This window comes from Manis javanica, chromosome 11 (assembly GCF_040802235.1).
Source record: "Manis javanica isolate MJ-LG chromosome 11, MJ_LKY, whole genome shotgun sequence".
In the NCBI taxonomy this organism is placed as follows: domain Eukaryota; kingdom Metazoa; phylum Chordata; class Mammalia; order Pholidota; family Manidae; genus Manis; species Manis javanica.
This window is the reverse complement of record NC_133166.1, coordinates 73,228,088-73,251,348: the sequence shown is the minus strand read 5'-3', so window position 1 is coordinate 73,251,348 and position 23,261 is coordinate 73,228,088. Positions and strand designations below refer to the sequence as shown.

The window sequence follows — 23,261 nt, the reverse complement described above, 5'->3', positions numbered from 1 at the left end:
TAAGAAATTCATGGCCAAAGTTCATATGGTACAGTAAGGAATACATTTGCTCTTTGCCCTTGGTTCCTGGCAGAGCTTCACAAATTCTTAGAATTCCCTGAATGACAGAATTGTCTCTGCTACGCTAATGAAATGACTCCAACTTATCCCCAAGATAACTACAGGATGGGGCCATTTACTAGAAGACCCATCACATGATTAAATGGTTGGAACTTGGAGCTCTGGGTGGGGGAGTAGGGAGCTGGAGACTGAGGTCAATCACATGCACAATGATTCAATCAATCATGGCTACATATGAAACCTCAATAAAAGCTATGGACATCAAAGGTCACAGAAGCTTCCTGGCTGATGAAGACATTGAGGTGCCAGTAGGATGACTGACTCCATGGGGAGAGTTAATGGAAACTGCAATCCCTCCCAGACTGAGTCCTAGGTGTACTCTTTATGATAAACTGCAACTGTTAAGTTCAGGCGATTCCTGCATGCCATCAGCTGTTCTGGTGAATTATTGAACCCGAGGGGTACATGGGAATCCCCAAATTTGTAGCAGGCTGGTGAGAAGCATGGGTGTCCTGGAGACCATTATGGCTGGTATGTGAAGTGTGGACTTGGAGTGGCATCTTGTAAAGGACTGACCCTTTAACTTGCAGGATCTGACATGAATTCCAGGTGGTTAGCATCAGAACTGAAATACAGTCTACCCAAGTGGTGTTAGATCAGGTGGGGATGAAAGAGAACAGTTACTAAAACAGGATATGCTACAGCCAGGACTCAAACCCAGTTCTTTCTGATGTCAAACACAGTATCACAGTATCTTGTTAGTATCCAACTTAAAGTATAAACCATAACAACTTTGGTTTTCATTTTAGAATGAAATGGTATATAACTCAGGAAGGTTTTAGTTTCCACAGCAACTTACAAGAAATAAAAAATCACATACACATGCTGATAATCCCCTGGAGCCACAGCAGTCCCCTGCCTCTGCCAGCAGAGTGGGGAACACAAACAGTGGTGCAGGAGCAGCTGGCCAGAGGGGCTGGTGTGAACAGCAGGGCAGGAGGCAGTGAAAGCCACAGCCAGCACGTCCACAGCCTGGAGCCTTTCTAAATCCCTCAGAGTGCTTTGCTTGTAAATATTAAGTAATAGTTAAGTGCAGGTATAGGGACATGGTTCCAGTATAAAACCTTAAAAACCTATTGCCAACCTTCAGAAACAGTGAAAAGAGTCTGGATCTTGTTTCCTATAAACTTGAAAGAAACCATAGGACATAAATTCTGATAATACTTTGTGGCCAAAATGTATGTTACAAGTGTTCTCTGCCAAAGAGAACTTTCTGAGCACCAACACAGGAAAAAAATCCCATGGGATCCAAGCAGTAAGACTATGTTTTTTACTGTAGCTTACATAAAAAGCTTCCTAAGGTTTTACTTCAACAAGATTTCCCAACTGCCATCTCCCTTTGCAAGGATGTATTAAATTACATTGTTTTGAAAGCTGAAGCATTTTAGACCCATCTGTCTTACATCCACCTTCTCACCTGGCCTGTTGGTGGCTGCCATAATGAAAACCAGCTGGCGCATTTCCAGACCGTCCATCTCTGTGAGTAGCTGATTCACCACCCGGACACTGGCCCCTGTCTAAAAAGAGAGATTAACAGCTCCATCAGCTTCCAGTGAAAATACATTACCCATTTTTTTCCTACATAAAGTAATACACTTGATAACCTGATGACAGCTTTTGTCAATAGATAACAATGATTGCTTTCTGAGGAGTTAACCATGTCCAGACGCTGTGCAAAGTGTGCTACCATCAGCAATTTTATGGTTACCCCCAGTTTAGATAAGGAAACTGATGCTGACAACTTATCTATCCCAGGTCTCCCAGCAGACAAGTGCAGAGACAGATCCATCTCAGGCTTCATTCATCCCAAAGTCTTCTGCCTCACTTTCTCCAAAGACTGAATAACACAGTGAGTTTTTCTTTGGGCAAATCCAGACCCAGCTTTTGAATGTCTGGTCAGATCCCCAGGTATCTGATATCCTAGACCTTTCAGCTGGGACACTGAGGCTTTTTCTCTTCCTTGAAGCACATAGTATGATGTGGAGCTACTTCAGGGCAGCATTTTAAGAGAAAGGCTCAGGGAGTTAGTGAAGACAGGATAAATCACTTACAGAAAAATTTTAAATGCACAATGAAGGAAATGAGAAGAGAGAAGCTGTATTTCTGTCACTCAGTGCCTTTTCTCAACATGAATTTTATGTACAAAAGTGGCAGTGAGTTTAACACACTGATTTCTCCAGAAAAAAAGATTTGATGCACCTAATTATCACTACTGGAGACCTAATACTAATAGGAGATTGACCAAAATATAATCCAGACTAAAAAAAAAAAAAAAGTACTGAATTAAAAAAAAAAACTGTCTTACCTAAGCAAGATAAAAACCTCAGAATCAATACAGGAAAGGGTTGACAGATTTTACTATATTAAAATTATAATACATATAATTTTAAAAATTAGAGTGATAATAAGACTGTAGAAAATAGTAAAATGCACAATTGGACAATGACCTAATTTCCATCACACATAAAAGTTCCCCTTAATTAATTAAAAAAAAATTTCAATAGCAAAAGAAACCAAGTATATGATCAAGCAATTTATAGAAGATGAAATACAAATTCAGTGAAGATGATCAACTTCGCTGATAACAAGGGATAGGAATACTAACATTTAACATAATGTTTTGCCAAAAAAATTGACAAAAATTAAAAGATGGATATTATCTACTGATGACAAGGGTACAGGAAATGATTTACACACTGTTAGTGAATGTATGTAACTGGTAGTTTTGTGAAGGATGACTGAGTATTAGCTTTCAAAATACAGTATGTATACATCTGCTACCCTAAATTCCACTTTTAAAACTCTCACATGCTGTCTCACATGTGCACAAAACATGTGATAAGAACATTTACTACATTTGTTTGTAAAAGAAACAAGTGGAAACAATGTAAATGTCCAAAACAAGGAAATTATTAAATAAATTCTTCTGCTTCCAGACTATGCAATATTTATCCAATGGTTAAAAAACAAAGTGATAAAGTACATGGGATATCATCAAGTGAGAAAGATCAAATTTACATTACGAAAATTCTAAATCACATCTTTTTAAGTTTATGGGACAAGTTCTAGGATGACAAATACTAGACACTAAATTATTAGCATAGTAACCTCCAAGGACAGTGACAGGAGTAGGAATAAAACTTTCACTCCTCATACTTGTATTTATTTGAATTACTCACCAAGTATGTAAGGATATATAACATATATTAAAAAAAACTCAATTTTAAAGTATTTTTAGAATCCCACTCAGGTGAAAATGATAAAAAGCAAGACATATATCAGAGATCAGAAACATGTGGTAATAGATATCTGAAGAGTACATTTCTAGAATAAATGTACTTCATGAGACTGCAGACTTCTCTTCAGACAACAGCTGATGGATACACCTCAATGAACCCTTACAAATTTATCTTCCCAGCTAATCAGAACTCTAAACCAAAAAAACAGGTTGTTGACAAAGGAAGGGTTTACTCATAGCAAAAGGAAAGGGGATACGAAGAGTAAAATCCAGTGCATACACGCCCCAGCCAGCTGGCTTCATGTAGTGTTTTGCTCTGGATCCCACATTAGATTTCTTAATGTAGCAGCTGGCAGAAGAAGCTGGGTAAGATCTCTGCTTCAGCCATTGACATCACTATCAGAGCCAAGACAGTAATAAGGACTTTTGGATTGATAGTGATGATTACTGCATGAGGAAACAAAATTGCTATGATGTGAATCACACTTACATTAGTCAAGTTTTGTTTTTGCAACTTTTGAACGCACTGGAGATTTTAAGTGAAATGAGGCATTCAGTGAATGTTTGACAACCTAACAGTGCACACGAATAACTACTTGAAAATAAATCACAAAAGAAATGAAATCACTTCCTTAGTAATAAATATATTTATTAAATAGTACTGGCCACCTGCTTCAAAAGGTTAAATATTCTTTATGTTATGCTTTGCTTCAAACTCGTAGATAACAGTCTCCTGATAACCATTTCCAGGCTCTCGCTGTACTGAATTCCCTAAGAACCAGTGACTCAGTGTAGTAATGCAAGTGGTATTCAAAGTAGACCAATTTGTACACTGTGCAAAAGAGTCAAAGTATATGCTCAAGCATATGTGTTTAGTATTAAAGCTCACTCACTACCTGGCCCTGTTTTGGATGCGTGATATCGTAAATTACAGTTTCTCTCATCTCAAGAACTCATTTAACTGAAGAGAATCCTAAGATTACAAGGCAGGCTATTCACAACTAATATCATTTCCATTCTCAACTTAGTCATTTGTGTGAATCAAACATCAACAAAGATAATATACAGAATAAAAAAAAGATGGTACAGAGGCTAATAAAAGCACAACCGTCATCCCTAGGCCCTGATTTCAAATTGCTAGGTTTCTTAAAGAGTCTCAATGCTGTCAAGTAATGACTTTATGAAAATAATTTGAATTTCATATAATTTTGTAGAACTTACAAAAGCTTTATAGTACTTACAGAAATCTGGAAATCACTAACCTAGGATACGTACCTCACGGTCTGATCTCCGAGGGCATAATGCATCTACTTCATCAAAGAATATCACACAGGGCGTTGAGTTCTTGGCTCGCTGGAAAACCTGCCGCACAGCACGTTCACTCTCACCAACATACTGAGCATACACAGAAAGGAGGTAAAATGTAGAAATAGGGCAACTTTGGGGCTTGGGCCCAATTATATTAAAACTAGTTCTAAATAACATTTATCCAAAAAGTATTAGGTTGCACCATATACAACTGCTGATATTTCAACATTTTCGACCTAGAAAAGCCAACTGCACAAGGTTCGAGACTAGAATGAGCTATTATTTGAGATTATAAACTTTCTCATTTAGAAAGTGAAGACTAAATGGAATATAAGGACTGTCTAAGTCAAAAAATCCCACAATATGAAAAAAATCCCAGGATTCAAGATGGCAGAGTGAGAGGTGAGACAGAGAACTCCTCTAAAAACCACAGATAGTGTGTGAAAATAAAGTTAATACAACTAACCGTAAAACAGCAAGAGGAAAGAAGGCTGTACCAGACTGCATACAGACCTCACGAACAGAGCAGACCTCACAAAACAGGGTAACATACGAAAGCCTTAATCTAGCACGACCCGAGCACTTCCCCAGCCCGAGCTCACCAGCAGGAGGAAGAGAAACGGAGAGGGGAGGGGGTGGAACCTGGGACTGCTGAACACCTAGCACTGGAGATCTGCTTTGCTAACAGAAACCTACACCGTGTGGAGCTCTGGAGGATGGGGAGCTGGGACAGGTGGAGTGCTTGAGAGACAGATTTCGGCCGTTTGTGGAGGACGGGATCCACACCTGGCCGCTCTGGGACAAGGGAAAGGCAGTCTGACAGGCTTCCTAGCAGGGAGGGGGCTGCTGAAGAGGCAGGGTTTGCACAGAGCTTGCTCTGTCGGAGAAGGGACAGGGGGACAAGGTTCTCTGGGCATGCTCTGCCCAGCAGGTTGGGAACTTTGAGGAGCTTCAGGTGCTCTGGCACTCCATCCCCCTGGCTGCCTACTAAGCTCCAAGGCCCCCCACTGTGACTCGCAGCCTACTGCACCTTCCTCCTGGCCTGACAGCACCAGCTCATAAACAGGCAGTCACTGCACTGGCATCAGGCCAGTCAGAGGGAGGCCCCACCTACAATGCCTAGAGATGCCAAGCACACAGGCTTACACCTGTGTGCTCCGCCAACTGGCTCTGATACAGGAGACAGGCACAGCAGACAGGAATCAGGAAACAGACCTCTCCTCCCCTCAGGCACCAGTTCTGCTCCTGCACAACCCCCAACCTCACTCTAGGAGCTGAGCTTTCTGGAGCTCCTGGGCACTAGAGGGCATAATACAGAAATACGAAATGTCAAAAAAACATGGTTCAGACCAAAATCTCACAAATTCCAGAAAAACGGTCAAATGAAACTGACAACTCACCAATCTTTCTGAAAGAGTTCAAAATAAAAATCATAAACATGCTTATGGAGGTACAGAAAAATATTCAAGAACTCAGGAACAAATTTAAGATGGAGATTCAATCATTTAAGAAATTTCATATCCAAAATGAAATATACAATGGAGTAATTTAAAAGCAGAATAGATGTAGTAGAAGAGATGGTAAGTGGAAGAGAAATTAGAGAAGAGGAATACAAAGAAGCTGAGACATAGACAGAAAAAAGAATCTCTAAGAATGAAAGAATATTGAGAGAACTGTGCGACCAATCCTAATGGAACAATATTTGCATAATAGGGATACCAGAAGAAGAGAGAGAAAAAGGGATAGAAAGTGTCACTGAGGAGGTAATTCCTGAAAACTTCCCTGATCTGGGGAAAGAGACAGTCTCTCAAGCCATGGAGATGCACAGATCTCCCAACACAAGGGACCCAAGGAAGACAACATCAAGACATATAATAATTAAAATGGGAAAGATCAAGGATAAAGACAGACTTTTAAAAGCAGATAGAGAGAGAAAAAAGATCACACACAAAGGAAACCCCATCAGGCTACCATCAGATTTCTCAACAGAAACCTTACAGGCCAGAAGGGAGTGGCATGATATATTTAATACAATGAAGCAAAAGGGCTCTGAACCAAGAATACTCTACTTGGCAAGGTTATCATTTAAATTTCAAGGAGGGATTAAACAATTTTCAGATAAGCAAAAGCTGAGAGAATTTACCTCCTACAGAACACCTCTACAGTGCATTTTGGAGGGACTCATATAGATGGAAGAATTCCTAAGGCTAAACAGATGTCACCAAAGGGACAGACAAAGAGTACAGAATGTGATTCATACCATACAAAGAATGGAGGAGGAAGAAAAAATATTTAGGTTGTGTTTGTAATAGCATACGAAGTGAGTTAAATTAGACTGTTAGATAGTAAGGGAATTACCTTTGAACCTTTGGTAACCACAAATCTAAAGCCTGCAATGGCAGTAAGTACATACCTATCGATAATCACCCTAAATGTAAATGGTCTGAATGCACCAATCAAAAGACAGAGTCACTGAATGGATAAAAAAACAAGACCGATCTACATGCTGCCTACAAGAGACTCACTTCAAACCCAAAGACATACACAGACTGAAAGTAAAGAGCTGGAAAAAGATATTTCATGCAACTAATAGGGAGAAAAAGCAGGAGTTCCAGTACATGTATCAGACAAAATAGACTTCAAAACAAAGAAAGTAACAAGAGAGACAAAGAAGGACATTACATAATGATAAAGGGATCAGTCCAAGAAGAGGACATAACTATTATAAATATCTATGCACCCAACACAGGATCACCTACATATGTGAGACAAATACTAACAGAATTAAAGGGGGAAATAGAATGCAATGCATTGATTTTAGGAGACTTCAACACACTACTCACTCCAAAGGACAGACTAACCAGACAGAAAATAAATAAAGAGACAGTGACACTGAACAACACATTGGAACAGATGGACCTAACATACATCTACAGAACACACCATCCAAAAGCAACAGGATACACGTTCTTCTTAAGTGCACACGAACACTTTCAAGAATACATCGTATACTAGGCCACAAAAAGAACCTCAGTGAATTCAAAAAGATTGAAACTATACCAAGCAGCTTCTCAGATCACAAAAGTATGAAAGTAGAAATAAATTATGCAAAGGAAACAAAAAAGCCTACAAACACATGGAGGCTTAATAACATGCTCCTAAATAATCAATGGATCAATGACCAAATAAAAACAGAGATCAAGCAATATATGGAGACAAATGACAGCAATACTTCAACACCGCAAAAATCTGTGGGATGCAGCGAAGGCCGTGCTAAGAGGGAAATAGACTGCAACACATGCTTACTTCAGGAAAGAACAATTTCAAATGAAGTCTAAACTCACAATTAATGAAACTAGAAACGGAAGAACAAATGAGGCCCAAAGTCAGAAGGAGGGATATAATAAAGATTAAAGCAGAAATAAATAAAATTGAGAAGAAAAATAAAACAACAGAAAGAACCAACGAAAGCAGGAGCTGGTTCTTCGAGAAAATAAACAAAATAGATAAACACCTAGCCAGACTTATCAAGAAGAAAAGAGAGCCTACACACATAAACAGAATCAGAAATGAGAAAGGAACAATCACTATGGACACCAGAGAAATACAAAGAATTATGAGAGAATACTATGAAAAATTATATGCTAACAAACTGGATAACCTAGTTATAGGTTGTTTTAGAAATAGACAACTTTCTAGAAAAATATAACCTCCCAAGGCTGACCCAGGAAGAAACAGAAAATCTGAATAGACCCATTACCAACAAAGAAATTGAATTGGTAATAATAAAAAAAAAATCTAGGAACAAAACCGCTGGATCAGATGGTTTTACTGCTGAACTTTATCAAACATTTAGTGTAGACCTAATACCCATCCTCCTTAAAGTTTTCCACAAAGTAGAAGAGGGGGGAATACTCCAAAACTCACTCTATGAGGCCAACATCACTCTAATACCAAAATCAGGCAAAGACACCACAAAAAAAGAAAATTACAGACCAATATCCCTGATGAACAAGATGCAAAATACTCAACAAAATATTAGCAAACTGAATTCAAAAAATACATCAAAGACATCATCCATGATGATCAAGTGGGATTCATCCCAGGGATGCAAGGATGGTACAACATTTGAAAATCCATCAACATCATCCACTACATCAACAAAAAGGACAAAAACCACACGATTATCTCCATAGATGCTGAAAAAGCATTTGACAAAATTCAACATCCATTCGTGCTAAAAAGTCTCAACAAAATGGGTATACAGGGCAAGTACCTCAACATAATAAAGGCCATATATGACAAACCCACAGCCAACATTATACTTAACAGTGAGAAACTGGAAGCTTTTACTTTAAGATTGGGAACAAGACAAGGATGCCCAATCTCTACACTTTCTTTCAACATAGTTTTGGAGGTCCTAGCCACGGCTATCCGACAATAGAATGAAATAAAAGGCACCAGATTGGTAAGGAAGAAGTCAAACTGTCCCTGTTTGCAGATCACATGATACGGTACATAACAAATCCTAAAGAATCCACTCCAAAACTACTAGATCTAATATCCAAATTCAGTAAAGTTGCAGGATACAAAATTAATACACAGAAATCTGTTGCTTTCCTATACACTAACAATGAACTAGCAGAAAGAGAAATCAGGGAAACAATTCCATTCACAATTGCATCAAAAAGAATAAAATACCTAGGAATAAACATAACAAAGAAAGTGAAAGACATACTCTGAAAACTACAAGACACATGATAGATAGTAAAGAAACCAATAAATGGAAACTCATTCTGTGCTCATGGGTAGGAGGAATTAATATTGTCAAAATGGCCATTCTGCCTAAAGCAATCTACAGATTCAATGCAATCGCTATCAAAATACCAACAGCATTCTTCAGTGAACTAGAGCAAATAGTTCTAAAATTCATATGCAACAACAAAAGACCCCGAATAGCCTAAGCAATCCTGAGAAGGAAGAATAAAGCAGGGCAACTATGCTCCCTGACTTCAAGCTCTACTACAAAGCCACAGTAATCAAGACAATTTGGTACTGGCACAAGAACAGACTCACAGATCAAAGGAACAGAATAGAGAGCCCAGATATAAACCGAAGCATAGATTGTCAATTAATATACAATAAAGGAGCCATGGATATACAATGAGGAAATGACAGCCTCTCCAACAGCTGGTGTTGGCAAAACTGGACAGCTACATGCAAGAGAACAAGACTGGATTATTGTCTAACCCCATATACAAAAGTAAACTAAAAATGTATCAAAGACCTGAATGTAAGTCATGAAACTATAAAACTCATAGAAAAAAACATAGGCAAAAATCTCTTAGACATAAACATGAGCAACTTCTTCATGAACCTATTTCCCCGGGCCAGGGAAACAAAAGCAAAAATGAACAAGTGGGACCACATGAAATTAAAAAGCTTCTGTATAGCAAAAGACACCATCGGTAGAACAAAAAGACATCCTACAGTATGGGAGAATATATTTATAAATGACATATCCAATAAGGGGTTGACATCCAAATTATATAAAGAGCTCACACACCTCAACAAACAAAAAGCAAATAATCTAATTAAAAAGGAGCTGAATAGACACTTCTGCAAAGGATGGCCAACAGGCACATGAAAAGATGCTCCACATCGCTAATCATCAGAGAAATGCAAATTAAAACCACAATGAGATACCACCTCACACCAGTTAGGATAGCCAACATCCAAAAGACAAACAACAACAAATGTTGGCAAGGATGTGGAGAAAAGGGAACCCTCCTACACTGCTGGTGGGAATGTAAATTAATTCAACCATTGTGGAAAGCAGTATGGAGGTTCCTCAAAAAATTAAAAATAGAGATACCATTTGACCCAGGAATTCCACTCCTAGGAATTTACCCTAAGAATGCAGAAGCCCAGTCTGAAAAAGACATATGCACCCCTATGTTTATTGCAGCATTATTTACAATAGCCAAGAAATGGAAGTCACCTAAGCGTCCATCGGTAGATGAATGGATGGAGAATACATGGTACATATACACAACAGAATATTATTCAGCTATAAGAAGAAAACAAATCCTACCATTTGCAACAACATGGATGGAGCTAGAGGGCATTATGGTCAGGGAAATAAGCCAGGCAGAGAAAGACAAGTATCAAATGATTTCACTCATATGTGGAGTATAAGAACAAAGCAAAAACTGAAGGACCAGAACAGCAGCAGACTCACAGAATCCAAGAATGCAGTAACAGTTACCAAAGGGAAAGGGACTAGGGAAGATGGGTGGGAAGGGAGGGATAAAGGGGAAAAGGGGGTATTACAATTAGCACACATAATGTAGCAGGGGCTGGGGGGGATATGGGGGAAGCAGTATAACACAGAGAAGACAAGTAGTGACTCTACAGCATCTTACTACACTGATGGACAGTGAGTATAATGGGGTATGTGGTGGGGACTTGATTAATAGGGGGAGTCTAGTAACCACAATGTTGCTCATGTAATTGTATATTAATAATACAAAAAAAATTCCACAATTCTATTGTATTTTAGAACTGATCTATGCCTTATAAAAAATACCCAGCAGTAATTTTCATTAATTTAACAGTATTATAAATGCAAACAAGACATTTTAATATTTTTTTGTTATTTCCACACAAGTCATCTTGTTAAAGGAAGAGCTATGTTGTTTTATAACATCAGAGGAGGCAAACTGAGCCAGTTAGGCACTCAACAGGCTTCATGATGGCATAATGTATGTTAAAATCTAAATCAAAATATAAAACATTAAGGTCAGTCAACAACTATAGCAATTCACAAGCAGCTACAGCAATAGGATTAATTAATACTAAGAGTTATATGTAGAATATGGTTTCATTTTTAGCTAGGTATAAGAAATTGTTGTTGGATAATTTCAAAGTCGTTAACTATGAAAAACAGGATTTCTTTGTAATAAAATTGCTTAGTAAGACAGAATCAGAAAACATCCTTACAGTGACAACTGTATCTTAAGGTCTTTAATACGACTATATGGCCCTAATGAAGTGATTAGGGCACTGACTACATCATAGATTACAATGATTAAAGCATTTTATTTTCCCATTCGGATAGAACTTTCTTTCCCTCACAGCTGTCCTGAGTTTTCTTTGTAGTTTTGCTCATTCTACCTCCCTTCCTTGAGCCACTCTCCGACCTATCTCCAAAAGCTCCCCTTGTACACTGAGGACCCTGTTACTCTTTTCTTCACACTACTCTCTCCTTTGCTCTTACAGTACTTTCTACTGTTAGAACTTCAGAGCTGTTCTACCTTCCCTATATTAAATGATAAAGTCCTTGGAAAGCACAAGTCATATTGTTCTCTGACCATAACATCCTGCACAGTGTACAAATGCAGTAGACCAATTTAGTTTCCCAAAAATGTTTTTCAGCAAAAATTGTATTTGGAATACTGAGCCAAAATATTCAGTAGATATTTTAAAAGAAAAGTTATCAGTGGGTTGAGAGAGATAAAGTTTGAAACAGGGACGGAAATGAAGCATTATAGAGCAGGCAAAGGAACTCCAGATATAGCAAACCAAAATGACTAAGAAAAGGAAATTTAACTTAGGGGAAGGTAAACATGAAGTTTCAAAAGGACAGATTAAAATCAATCGATCTTAACAAAGGCAACAATTAAACTAAGCAAATAAAAGAAAAATCGCACCATCTTGACCTTTAGGAAATACTTCAAAATAAGGAACCGATACTTATTATTTTGAATTCCCTATTTGCTATTCAGTTTTCAACCATTACAAACTGGCTTTTGCAAACAGTTATTGCAAATATTCTCCCTAAAGTCACTAATGACCTTCTAATTGCCAAATAAAAGTCCTACTTTCAGTTTCTTTTACACTGGTTATAGAAAGCAAGGTGGAAGAAAGCACTTCTCTTAGTTTGCAGGCTTAGAAAGTCTGGGTGTCCTCTACCCTTGGATCAATCAGTCTCCACTGCCAGCATTTCCTTTCTTTCCCTGCGATTGCTGGTATTTTCCAAGCTCTGTAAAAGGGCCTATTACATAATATACTCATCGTAGCAGACCTCATTCAAGGTTTTAGGTACCTTCTAGATTATACCGACTTTCAGGTCTCTCACAAGCTCCTACTGCCTGCTGGGTATCTCTGAATGGCTTTTTAAATCCAAAGTGTCCTAGAGAAAGCTCATTTTCTAATCCTGAGAGGTCTACCTTCCTTTTCAGATCACCTAATCTCTCAGAGTCACCCTGGGTCCTTTCATAGGCACCTTCCCACACCTACTCCTAAAAAACAAATCAGACCACAATGAGGTAAAATTTCATGTTTCTCAGATTGGCAAGAATGTAACAGTCTGACATCACCACTGCTAGGACAGTGGGAACTAGTGTTCACTGATGCTCAAAGTATAGTCGGTAACTACTACTCTGAGAAAAAAGTTAGTAATACTTAGTAACTCACAAGTATGCTCAACTCAAACATCCCTCAAGAAAAGAACTCATCTTTTACAAGTGTTATGTTTCACAAAGATGAATATTATAAATATAATGCTGAGCAAGACCACCACCAAAGCTAAGTTACAAAGGAACATACCATTTACATAGATGGGGTCATTTTTGCTTTACTGTACAGAAAGAGTTGCAAACATGTAACAAGAGCAGACATGACAGCTTAAGGAACCCTTTGAACCCTGTCTACCCCACCACCCAGCTTCACTTGCTATCAATCCATTTCACAACTAATCCTGCTTCATCTACACTGTTTGCTTTTCATCTTCCTTATGATTTCAAAGCCCAGACATATTGCAATTATAAATATTTCACCATCTGTAGAAGATAATTTTAATAATGACTAGATCACTATCACACTTAAAAGCTATTCTTAAGTCAAATATCCAGTGAGATAATATTCCAATTATCCCATAAATGTATTTTTGAAACATGAAAAATACTACTTAGAGATAATACAGATACAGCCAATGTAGAAAAAAGTACACAGAATTAATCAACACCAGAGTCAGAGATATTGTAAATCTTGCGGGAGTGGGAGGGGGATGTGACTGGGGGAGGCTACAGGGGCTTCAAGTGTGTTTTTTAAGCTGGGTGACAGACATAATGAGTTCATTACATTACTCTTTATAATTTCTTTTATGCCTGAAAATTTTCATGATAAAAATTTTAAGAACATTACACAAAAAAAGTTCACTTTTGGTTTTTTAAAGGCTGTTAGCTCTCTGATTTCTGAGGATAATACCCCAAATCCAGCTTGGTTTCAAGACCCTTCTCTGTCTAGCTCTAACTTACTTTTCCAGCCCCATGCCTTAGCAACTCCCTCTCCATGAATGTTCATTTCCAATACTCTACTAGAAAGCCAAGAAGAAAAATAAAGAGGTGTACAGAAAGCCCACAGGAAATGCTTAAGTAGAAATCCTTATTTTAGGAGGTAATATATATAACAGGAAACATAAAAAGTGGGCAGGGTTAAAATTTAAAAAGCTTTGAAAACAAACAATACCACTTTCATTTCTTCATTTGAGTATGGTGGTACAGTATGGAATTTTTACTTTCCATAGCAATAGACAGGAAGAAGAAATTCAAAGTCTCTTAAATTTGAGACAGAAACTACTGAAATGTGGAAGAAGTTATTACATAGTACCCTAGTGATTTCTTTCCCCCAAAGTATTTTTATTTATTAATATTTAACTCATTTGAGCTACACAGCAAGAGAACAAGGAAAGCAGAGAAGGAGTGACAGCCCAGATTTGAATTTCATCTACTACTGACTAGATGTCAGACTCTGGCCAAGGCACAGGGCCCCTCCAAACTTATGTTCCCTCATCTGTGAGTCAGAGGGGACACTAATTTGTAACTCACAGGGTTGCTGGCAAATAATACATGTAAAATGCTTAACAAATGCATGGCACAGAGTAAACACTTTAAATATAACTATTTTGATTATTACCATTTGCAGTGGGAAATCTGAGGCTCAGGTGGTAACAGAATTAAGAAGACATTTATACTCACAAACTACAGCAGAGCAGAGGTCAACCTCTTTACTCCTACAGTGGAAATTTTACATAATACCACAGCTGTTTCAGTGTCATTTTACCCTGTGGTTTGAATGACCATGATTTTTCTCATCTAAAATAAAGGCTAATGCCAGAACAACTTACCATATTTAGTAATTCGGGGCCCTTGACAGATATAAAATTTAGTCCAGACTCATTTGCAATAGCCTAGTAAGAAACAAAAAGACACAAGTAAGACAAACATACAATAAAATAATAGTAATAATTTGTGACAATGCAAGGACTTTTTGTGGATTACACTCTATTTCCTTCTTTTTATAGTTGACTCTTTCTTACTAGGAGAGACAAATGGGGAAAGGAGAAATGGATAAAAAGAAAATCAAATGTTAACCTAAAATATTCCAAGAATTACTCAGATTAGAAATCACATACAAATGTTTATATAAAAATGTTTACGTAAATATATTTGTTGCCCCAGCTTGGAATTCCTGTGAAATTTTAATCTCTGTATCAAAAAATGCCTTGCCCAGTGAAAGCAATCATTCATTCCTTTATAAACCCAAATTTAAAAAAATTATCACTCTTTACTAAGAGTATTTACAGATTTTTAGTAAACAAAGATTAAACTGCATAGTTCAAAGCCAAAGAGAATAACAAAGGAGGAACCTGCGGTTCTGTGTGGAGAAGAATCCACCATAGAGATGAAATTTGCATATAAGCACCCTGAACTTTAAAATGATCTGGGAATGGCCTTCCTTCCTGTTCTTGAACTGACATCTGAACTCATGATCTATAGTCAATAACCTTCTCAGCATCTCCATTGGGATCCAACTCTATCATTTCCAAAGCAGGACTCCTGAATCTCTCACCTCCTTCCACACCGAACCCCCCAAGCTCCTTTCCTCCCCATCTCAGTAAATACAGTTTTCGGGCCAAAACATTGGCATTTCCTTTGATCCCTTGTCCCAATATGTCACCCAATCCATCTGCAGGTCCTGTTAGCTTAAATGATAAAATATATGTGAATCTGGCACTTTCTATTCCTCTGCTATACCACAAGTTCATCCACATCACCATCACCTCCTGCCTGGTCATCCAAACAAACCAAACCAAACAACCCTGACTGGTTTCGTTGCATTCTTGCTTTCCCTCAATCCCTTCTCTATACAACAGAGAAACTTTCAAAAATGTAAATCAGATTGTATCATTTTACTAGATTTCTTCTTTATCTTTGAGCACAACTTAAATATTCACCATGTCTCACAGCCTGTATTTGGGGACCTAACAGTTCTCCTCGACCAGCCCCTGGCTCTTCATCTGGTTCTCGCAGTCACGGAGCCCACCCCTTTCAGGGATTCTGGAACTGCTGCTCCCTCTGCCTGGGAGACCCAACCCCTCTTTCCTGCCTCTCCTGGTACTGGTGAGGCCTTCAGGACTCCCGCAAATATCCCGTGGAACACAATCCTTAAAGAGCCATCTCCCAATCAATGGATCACAATAATCTATTTCCATCAGAACTAATCTGAATCTTCAATTTCATTGTCTTGTTTACTGCCTGCCTCTTCCAGACACAATAAATTCCATTAGAGTAGTTAACAAACTCACTAGTTTAGCCCTAGCAGCTCAAACACTTTCTGCAAAGAATGAGTAATTCAGTAAATATCTGGGGAACAAATGAACACATGCATGCTCTGCTATGCCAAACTAGCTCAGGACATCGGGCCACAGCTCTCAATCTGTATCTACCGCTGCTGTACTCACAGAATGGTCCTTCCTCCCACTGAATACTCAGCAGAGGAGGGTCAGGGAACACATCTGATAAAGTATGACTCAACGACTTCAGGGTTTCAAAATCCAAATGCCAGGCAACTATGAATTACCCTATTAACCCCCAGAAGTTCCTAAAATTATTGGAAATCTTCTTTGTATTCTAAATGAAGTGAACATAATTTTTTCTTCACAGATAGCATCATCAATCTTGTACTCAGTATTAGGAGCTAGTGCTTCCATATTATATAGTTTCCAGATGACTTCTTTTTCTTACTTTTCAGTTTCCTTTCCATTAAGCCATCAATTTTCAGTATATTAAGACATCAAATTATTATTATCTTAAGTCATCAAATTTCCATGTCCGCTCCAGTGGTCACATCTGTCTAACTATGTGATAGTGTTTAGAAAATTTTTATTATTATGAGTAAACAAAACAACTAGGATCAGTGAAAATCTTAATTTTATATCCAATTCTAAGTTGCCAAGTTCTGACTGATAAGTGATTTCATGACCTCAGTACCACACTAACAATTTGTTTCTACCATTCAAAGACATTTTCTATTATTTGTTTCTCAGGCACACGGTCATGGTAACTTGTAGAGGTCTGATCAAAGTGGCGAACCTTCTCCCTGGAGAAACACGTACACACTTAATATTATTTCCTGGGGTCATGGATCCAATGCATTGTGAAGTCCATCCATGGAATCCTAGGTAAAATTCCCCGCTTCAAATGGTCAGACACCAGAAATCTGACTGAACCAAACAGTTGGCGACTTGTGGGGTAGGGGAGGAAAAGAAGAAAAATTTGATCTTGATTTAACACCTATAGATTTCCAATTATCCAAGCTACCACCTTTCTGCTATGACCAGGGCTAAACAAAGGCAGATGTAACAAATTAAAAAACAAACACCCCAAGGGAGGAGCCAAAATGGCGGCGTGAGTAGGGCAGCATAAATCTCCTCCCAAAACCATATATATTTTTGAAAACACAACAAATACAACTATTCCTAAGAGAGAGACCAGAAGATACTGAACAACAGTCAGGCTACAGCCACATCGGTGAGAATACAGCACCTCAGGAAGGGCGTAAGATACAAGCCGCAGCCTGGCAAGACCCAAGTGCTAAGCCACCCCAGGCCACTGGCAGAAGGAGAGGAGCCGGAACAGGGAGGGAGTGGAAGCCCAGGACTGCTAAATACCCAGCCGTAGTCATCTGCACAGGAAGCGCAGACACACAGGGCACGGTGTGCTGGATATTAGGGAAACCGAACAATAAAACCTGAGAGTGGGTCCGCACAGCCAGCACTCCTGAGACAAAAGAAAAGCGAGTGCTTTTTGAAAGTCTTAAAGGGACAGGGGCTTCCCAGCTGGACGGAATCATCACAGCACACTCGGCCCAGCAGGCTGGGAATTCCGGGGAACTTCTGGCACCCAAACCCCCTGGGCAGCAGTGCAGCTATGAAGGCCCACATGGCAACAAACAGCTTCCAGTCCATTACCTCTCCCGTGTGGCCCCGCCACAGGAGGAGAGCAGCCTGAGAGTGGCCGCAACCACAGCACCCGCCCAGAGCTTCCACTGCAGCTGCATGGGCCAGACTAAGAGGCAGCTGTCCGGCAGAGAATGAGGAAGCTGGGACAGGGCACAAAGGGTTGGTGTTCTTGCATGAGAGCACACCCACCACACCTGCCACACCCCGCAGGACTCTGGGATGCCCCGAGTGCTGCTACCAGTATGCGGGTAACTGGCACAGGCAGCAGAGAAGGGCAAGGCAACCAGCAAGCAGGAAGGGACTTTGTTCTCCCAGCTGACACACGTGACAGCTGCCTACGACTACCTCTATTGCCATGAAAAGGCAGAAGAATTTGGTCCACTCCAGAATTACCAAGACAACCCCCAAGAGGGAACCTGAGGAGATTGATTTAACCAATCTTCCAGAAAAGGAATTCAAAATAAAGGTCATAACCATGCTGATGGAGCTGCAGAGAAATATGCAAGAGCTAAAGGAGCAAGTTAGGAGGGAGAACACAGAAAAAAAACAATCTACGGAAGGACTTAAGAGCAGACTGGATGAGGTGCAAGAGGCCGTTAATGGAATAGAAATCAGAGAACAGGAATACAGAGAAGATGAGGCAGAGAGAGAGAAAAGGATCTCCAGGAATGAATCAATATTAAGAGAACTGTGCAACCAATCCAAACGTTACTAGAAGAAAAAGAAAGAAAGAAAGGATAGAAAATGTCTTTGAAGAAATAATTGCTGAAAACTTCCCCAAACTGGGGGAGGAAATAGTCTCTCAGACCATGGAAGCCCACAGATCTCTCAACACAAGGGACCCAAGGAGGACAACACCAACACACATAATAATTAAAATGGCAAAGATCAAGGACAAGGACAGAGTATTAAAGGCAGGCAGAGAGAGAAAAAAGGTCACCTACAAAGGAAAACCCATCAGGCTATCATCAGACTGCTCAACAGAACCCTTACAGGCCAGAAGAGAATGGCATGATATATTTAATGCAATGAAACAGAAGGGCCTTGAACCAAGAATACTGAGTCCAGCACAATTATCATTTAAACATGAAGGAGGGATTAAACAATTCCCAGACAAGCAAAAGTTGAGGGAAGTTGATTGCCACAAACTATCTCTACATGATATTTTAAAGGGACTGCTCTAGATGGAAGAACTCCTAATGCTAAATAGATGTCACCAGAGAAAATAAAATCACAGCAGAGAAAGCAGACCAACCAAATACTAACTAAAGGAAAAAAGTAAAATCAAGTTCTCACAAAAGCAGTCAAAGGAAACACAAAAGAGTACAGAACAAAACACCTAACACATAAAGAATGGAGGAGGAGGAATAAGAAGGGAGAGAAATAAAGAATAATCAGACTGTGTTTATAATAGCTTAATAAGCGAGTGAAGTTAGACAGTAAGATAGTAAAGAAGCTTCCCTTGAACCTTTGGTAATGACAAAAGTAAAGCCTCCAATGGCAATAAGTACATATCTTTCAAAAATCACCTTAAATGTAAATGGACTGAATGTACCAATCAAAAGATACAGAGTAACAGAATGGATAAAAAAGCAAGACCCATCTATATGCTGCTTCCAAGAGACTCACATCAAACCCAAAGACATACAGCGACTAAAAGTGAAGGGATAGAAAAAGATATTTCATGCAAACAATGGGGAAAAAACAGCAGGTGTAACAGTACTTGTATCACACAAAATGGACTTCAAAACGATGAAAGTAACAAGAGATAAAGAAGGACATTACATAGTGATAAAGGGCTCAGTCCAACAAGAGGACACAACCATTATAAATATATATGCACCCAATACAGGAACACCAACATATGTGAAAAAATAGTAACAGAATTAAAGGAAGAAACAGAATGCAATGCATTCATTCCAGGAGACTTCAACACACCACTCACTCCAAAGGAGACATACATCCACCAGACAGAAAATAAGTAAGGACACAGAGGCACTGAAAAACACACTTGAACAGATGGACCTAATAGACATCTACAGACCTCAACACCCAAAGGCAGCAGGATACACATTCTTCTCAAGTGCACATGGAACATTCTCCAGAACATACCACATACTAGGCCAAAACAAGAGCCTCAGAAAATTAAAAAACATTGAAATTCTACTAACCAACTTCTCAGAAGACAATGGTATAAAACTAGAAATAAATTGTACAAAAAAACCAAAAAGGCTCACAAACATATGGAGGTTAAACAAGATGCTCCTAAATAATCAATGAATCAATGACCAAATTAAAATAGAGATCAAGCAATATATGGAAACAAATGACAACAACAGCACAATGCCCCATCATCACTCTAATACCAAAAACAGGTAAACACCCCACGAAAAAAGAAAATTACAGACCAATATTCCGGATGAACATAGATGCAAAAATACTCAACAAAATACTTGCAAACCAAATTCAAAATTACATCAAAAAGATCATATGCCATGATCAAGTGGGAATCATCTCAGGGATGCAAGGATGGTACAACATTCGAAAAATCCATCAATATCATCCACCACATCAACAAAAAGCACAAAAACCACATGATCACCTCCACAGATGCTGAAAAAGAATTCAACAAAATTCACCATCCATTCACAATAAAAACTCTCAACAAAATGAGTATAGAGGGCAAGTACCTCAACATAATAAAGGCCATATATGATAAACCCACAGCCAACATCACACTGAACAGCAAGAAGCTGAAAGCTTTTCCTCTGAGATCGGGAACAAGACAGGGATGCCCACTCTCCCCACTGTTATTCAACATAGTACTGGAGGTCCTAGCCATGGCAATTAGACAAAACAAAGAAATACAAGGTATCAAGATTAGTAAAGAAGAAGTCAAACTGTCACTATTTGCAGATGACATGATATTGTACATAAGAAACCCTAAAGACTCCACTCCAAAACTATTAGAACTAATATCGGAATTCAGCAAACTTGCAGGATACAAAATGAATACACAGAAACATGTGGCTTTCTATACACTAACAATGAACTAACAGAATGAGAAATCAGGAAAACAATTCCATTCACAACTGCAAAAAAAGAATAAAATACCTAGGAATAAACCTAACCGAAGAAGTGATCTATACTCTGAAAACTACAAGACACTCCAAAGAGAAATTAAAGAGGACACTAACAAATGGAAACTCATCCCATGCTCTTGGCTAGGAAGAATATCGTCAAAACGGCCATCCTGCCCAAAGCAATATACAGATTCAATACGATCCCTATCAAATTACCAACAGCATTCTTCACCGAACTGGAACAAATAGTTCAAAAATTCATATGGAAACACCTAAGACCCCAAACAGCCAAAGCAATCCTAAGAAGGAAGAATAAAGTTGGGGGGGGAATCTCGCTCCAAAACTTCAAGGTCTACAACAAAGCCACACTAATCAAGACAATTTGGTACTGGCATAAGAACAGACCCGCAGACGAGTGGAACAGAATAGAGAGTCCAGATATTAACCCGAACATATATGGTCAATTAATATACGATGGAGGAGCCATGGACATACAATGGGGAAATGACACCCTCTTTAGCAGCTCCTGTTGGCAAAACTGGACAGCTACATGTAAGAGAATCACTGTCTAACTCCATACACAAAAGTAAATTCAAAATGGATCAAAGACCTGAATGTAAGTCATGAAACCACAAAACTCGTAGAAAAACACATAGGCAAAAATCTCTTTTACATAAACATGAGCGACTTCTTCATGAACATATCTCCCCAGGCAAGGGAAATAAAAGCAAAAATGAACACGTGGGACTATATCAAGCTGAAAAGCTTCTGTACAGCAAAGGACACCATCAATAGAACAAAAAGGCATCCTACGGTATGGGAGAATATATTCATAAAGAACAGATCTGATAAAGGGTTGACATCCAAAATATGTAAAGACCTCATGTACCTCAACAAACAAAAACCAAATAATCCAATTAAAAAATGGGCAGAGGAGCTGAACAGACAGTTCTCCAAAGAAGAAATTCAGATGGCCAATAGACAAATGAAAAGATGCTCCACATCACTAGTCATCAGAGAACTGCAAATTAAAACCGCAATGAGATATCACCTCACACCATTAAGGATCGCAACCATCCAAAAGACAAACAACAAATGTTGGCGTGGTCGTGGAGAAAGGGGAACCCTCCTACACTGCTGGTGAGAATGTGAACTAGTTCAACCATTGTGGAAAGCAATATAGAGGTTCGTCGGAAAGCTCAAAATAGAAATACCATTTGACCCAGGAATTCCACTTCTAGGAATTTACCCTAAGAATGCAGCAGCCCAGTTTGAAGAAGCCAGATGCACTCCTATGTTTATTGCAGCACTACTTACAATTGCCACGAAATGGAAGCAACCTAAGTGTCCATCGGTAGATGAATGGATGAAGAGGATGTGGTACCTATACACAATGGAATATTATTCAGCCAGAAGAAGGAAACAAATCCTACCAATTGCAACAACATGGATGGAGCTAGAGGGTATTATGCTCAGTAAAATAAGCCAGGCGGATAAAGACAAGTACCAAATGATTTCACTCATATGTGGAGTATAAGAACAAAGAAAAAAACTGAAGGTACAAAACAGCAGCAGAATCACAGAACCCAAGAAGGGACTAACAGTTACCAAAGGGAAAGGGACTGGGGAGGATGGGTGGGAAGGGAGAGAGAAAGGGGGCATTGTGATTAGCATGTATAATGTATGAGGAGGGCATGGGGAGAGCTGTGCAACTCAGAGAAGACAAGTAGTGATTCTACAGCATCTTACAACACTGATGGACAGTGACTGTAATGGGGTTTGTGGGTGGGACTTGGTGATAGGGGGAACCTAGTAAACATCACGTTCCTCATATAACTGTCCATTAATGATACCAAAAAACAAACAAAGAGCTCGCGGAGTCAGGATGGCGGCGTGAGTAGAGCAGTGGAAATCTCCTCCCAAAAACACATAGATCTATGAAAATATAACAAAGAAAACTCTTCCTAAAATAGAGACCAGAGGACACAGGAAAACATCCAGACCACATTCCACACCTGCAAGAACCCAGCGCCTTGTGAAGGGGGTAAGACACAAGCCCCGGCCCAGTGGGACCTGAGCGCCCCTCCCCCCGGCTCCCAGAGGGTGGAAAGAAACCGGAGCGGTTTTTTTTTTGGCGAGTGCTTTTTGGAAGCCTTAAAGGGACAGTGACCACGGTGCTAGGGAGGCAGGGCGGCGGGACCGGTGA

The 23,261-nt window shown here is 39.2% G+C and overlaps 1 protein-coding gene across 10 annotated transcripts in view; it reads right to left on the bottom strand.

Annotated features, from left to right (window-relative positions):
• Window positions 1-23,261, bottom strand: part of NVL (nuclear VCP like) — a 136,267-nt gene that overhangs the window by 62,030 nt on the left and 50,976 nt on the right. For all 10 annotated transcript variants that reach the window (XR_012122748.1, XR_012122749.1, XR_012122747.1 and 7 more), the window contains 3 exons: window positions 14,856-14,918; window positions 4,634-4,753; window positions 1,538-1,637 (listed from right to left, as the gene is read on the bottom strand). Coding sequence is in view for 7 of the 10 variants with exons in the window: in XM_073216668.1 (XP_073072769.1) it covers window positions 1,538-1,637; window positions 4,634-4,753; window positions 14,856-14,918 (283 nt within the window). In the remaining 3 variants the exon portion in view is untranslated. The remainder of the gene's footprint in view (window positions 1-1,537; window positions 1,638-4,633; window positions 4,754-14,855; window positions 14,919-23,261) is intronic.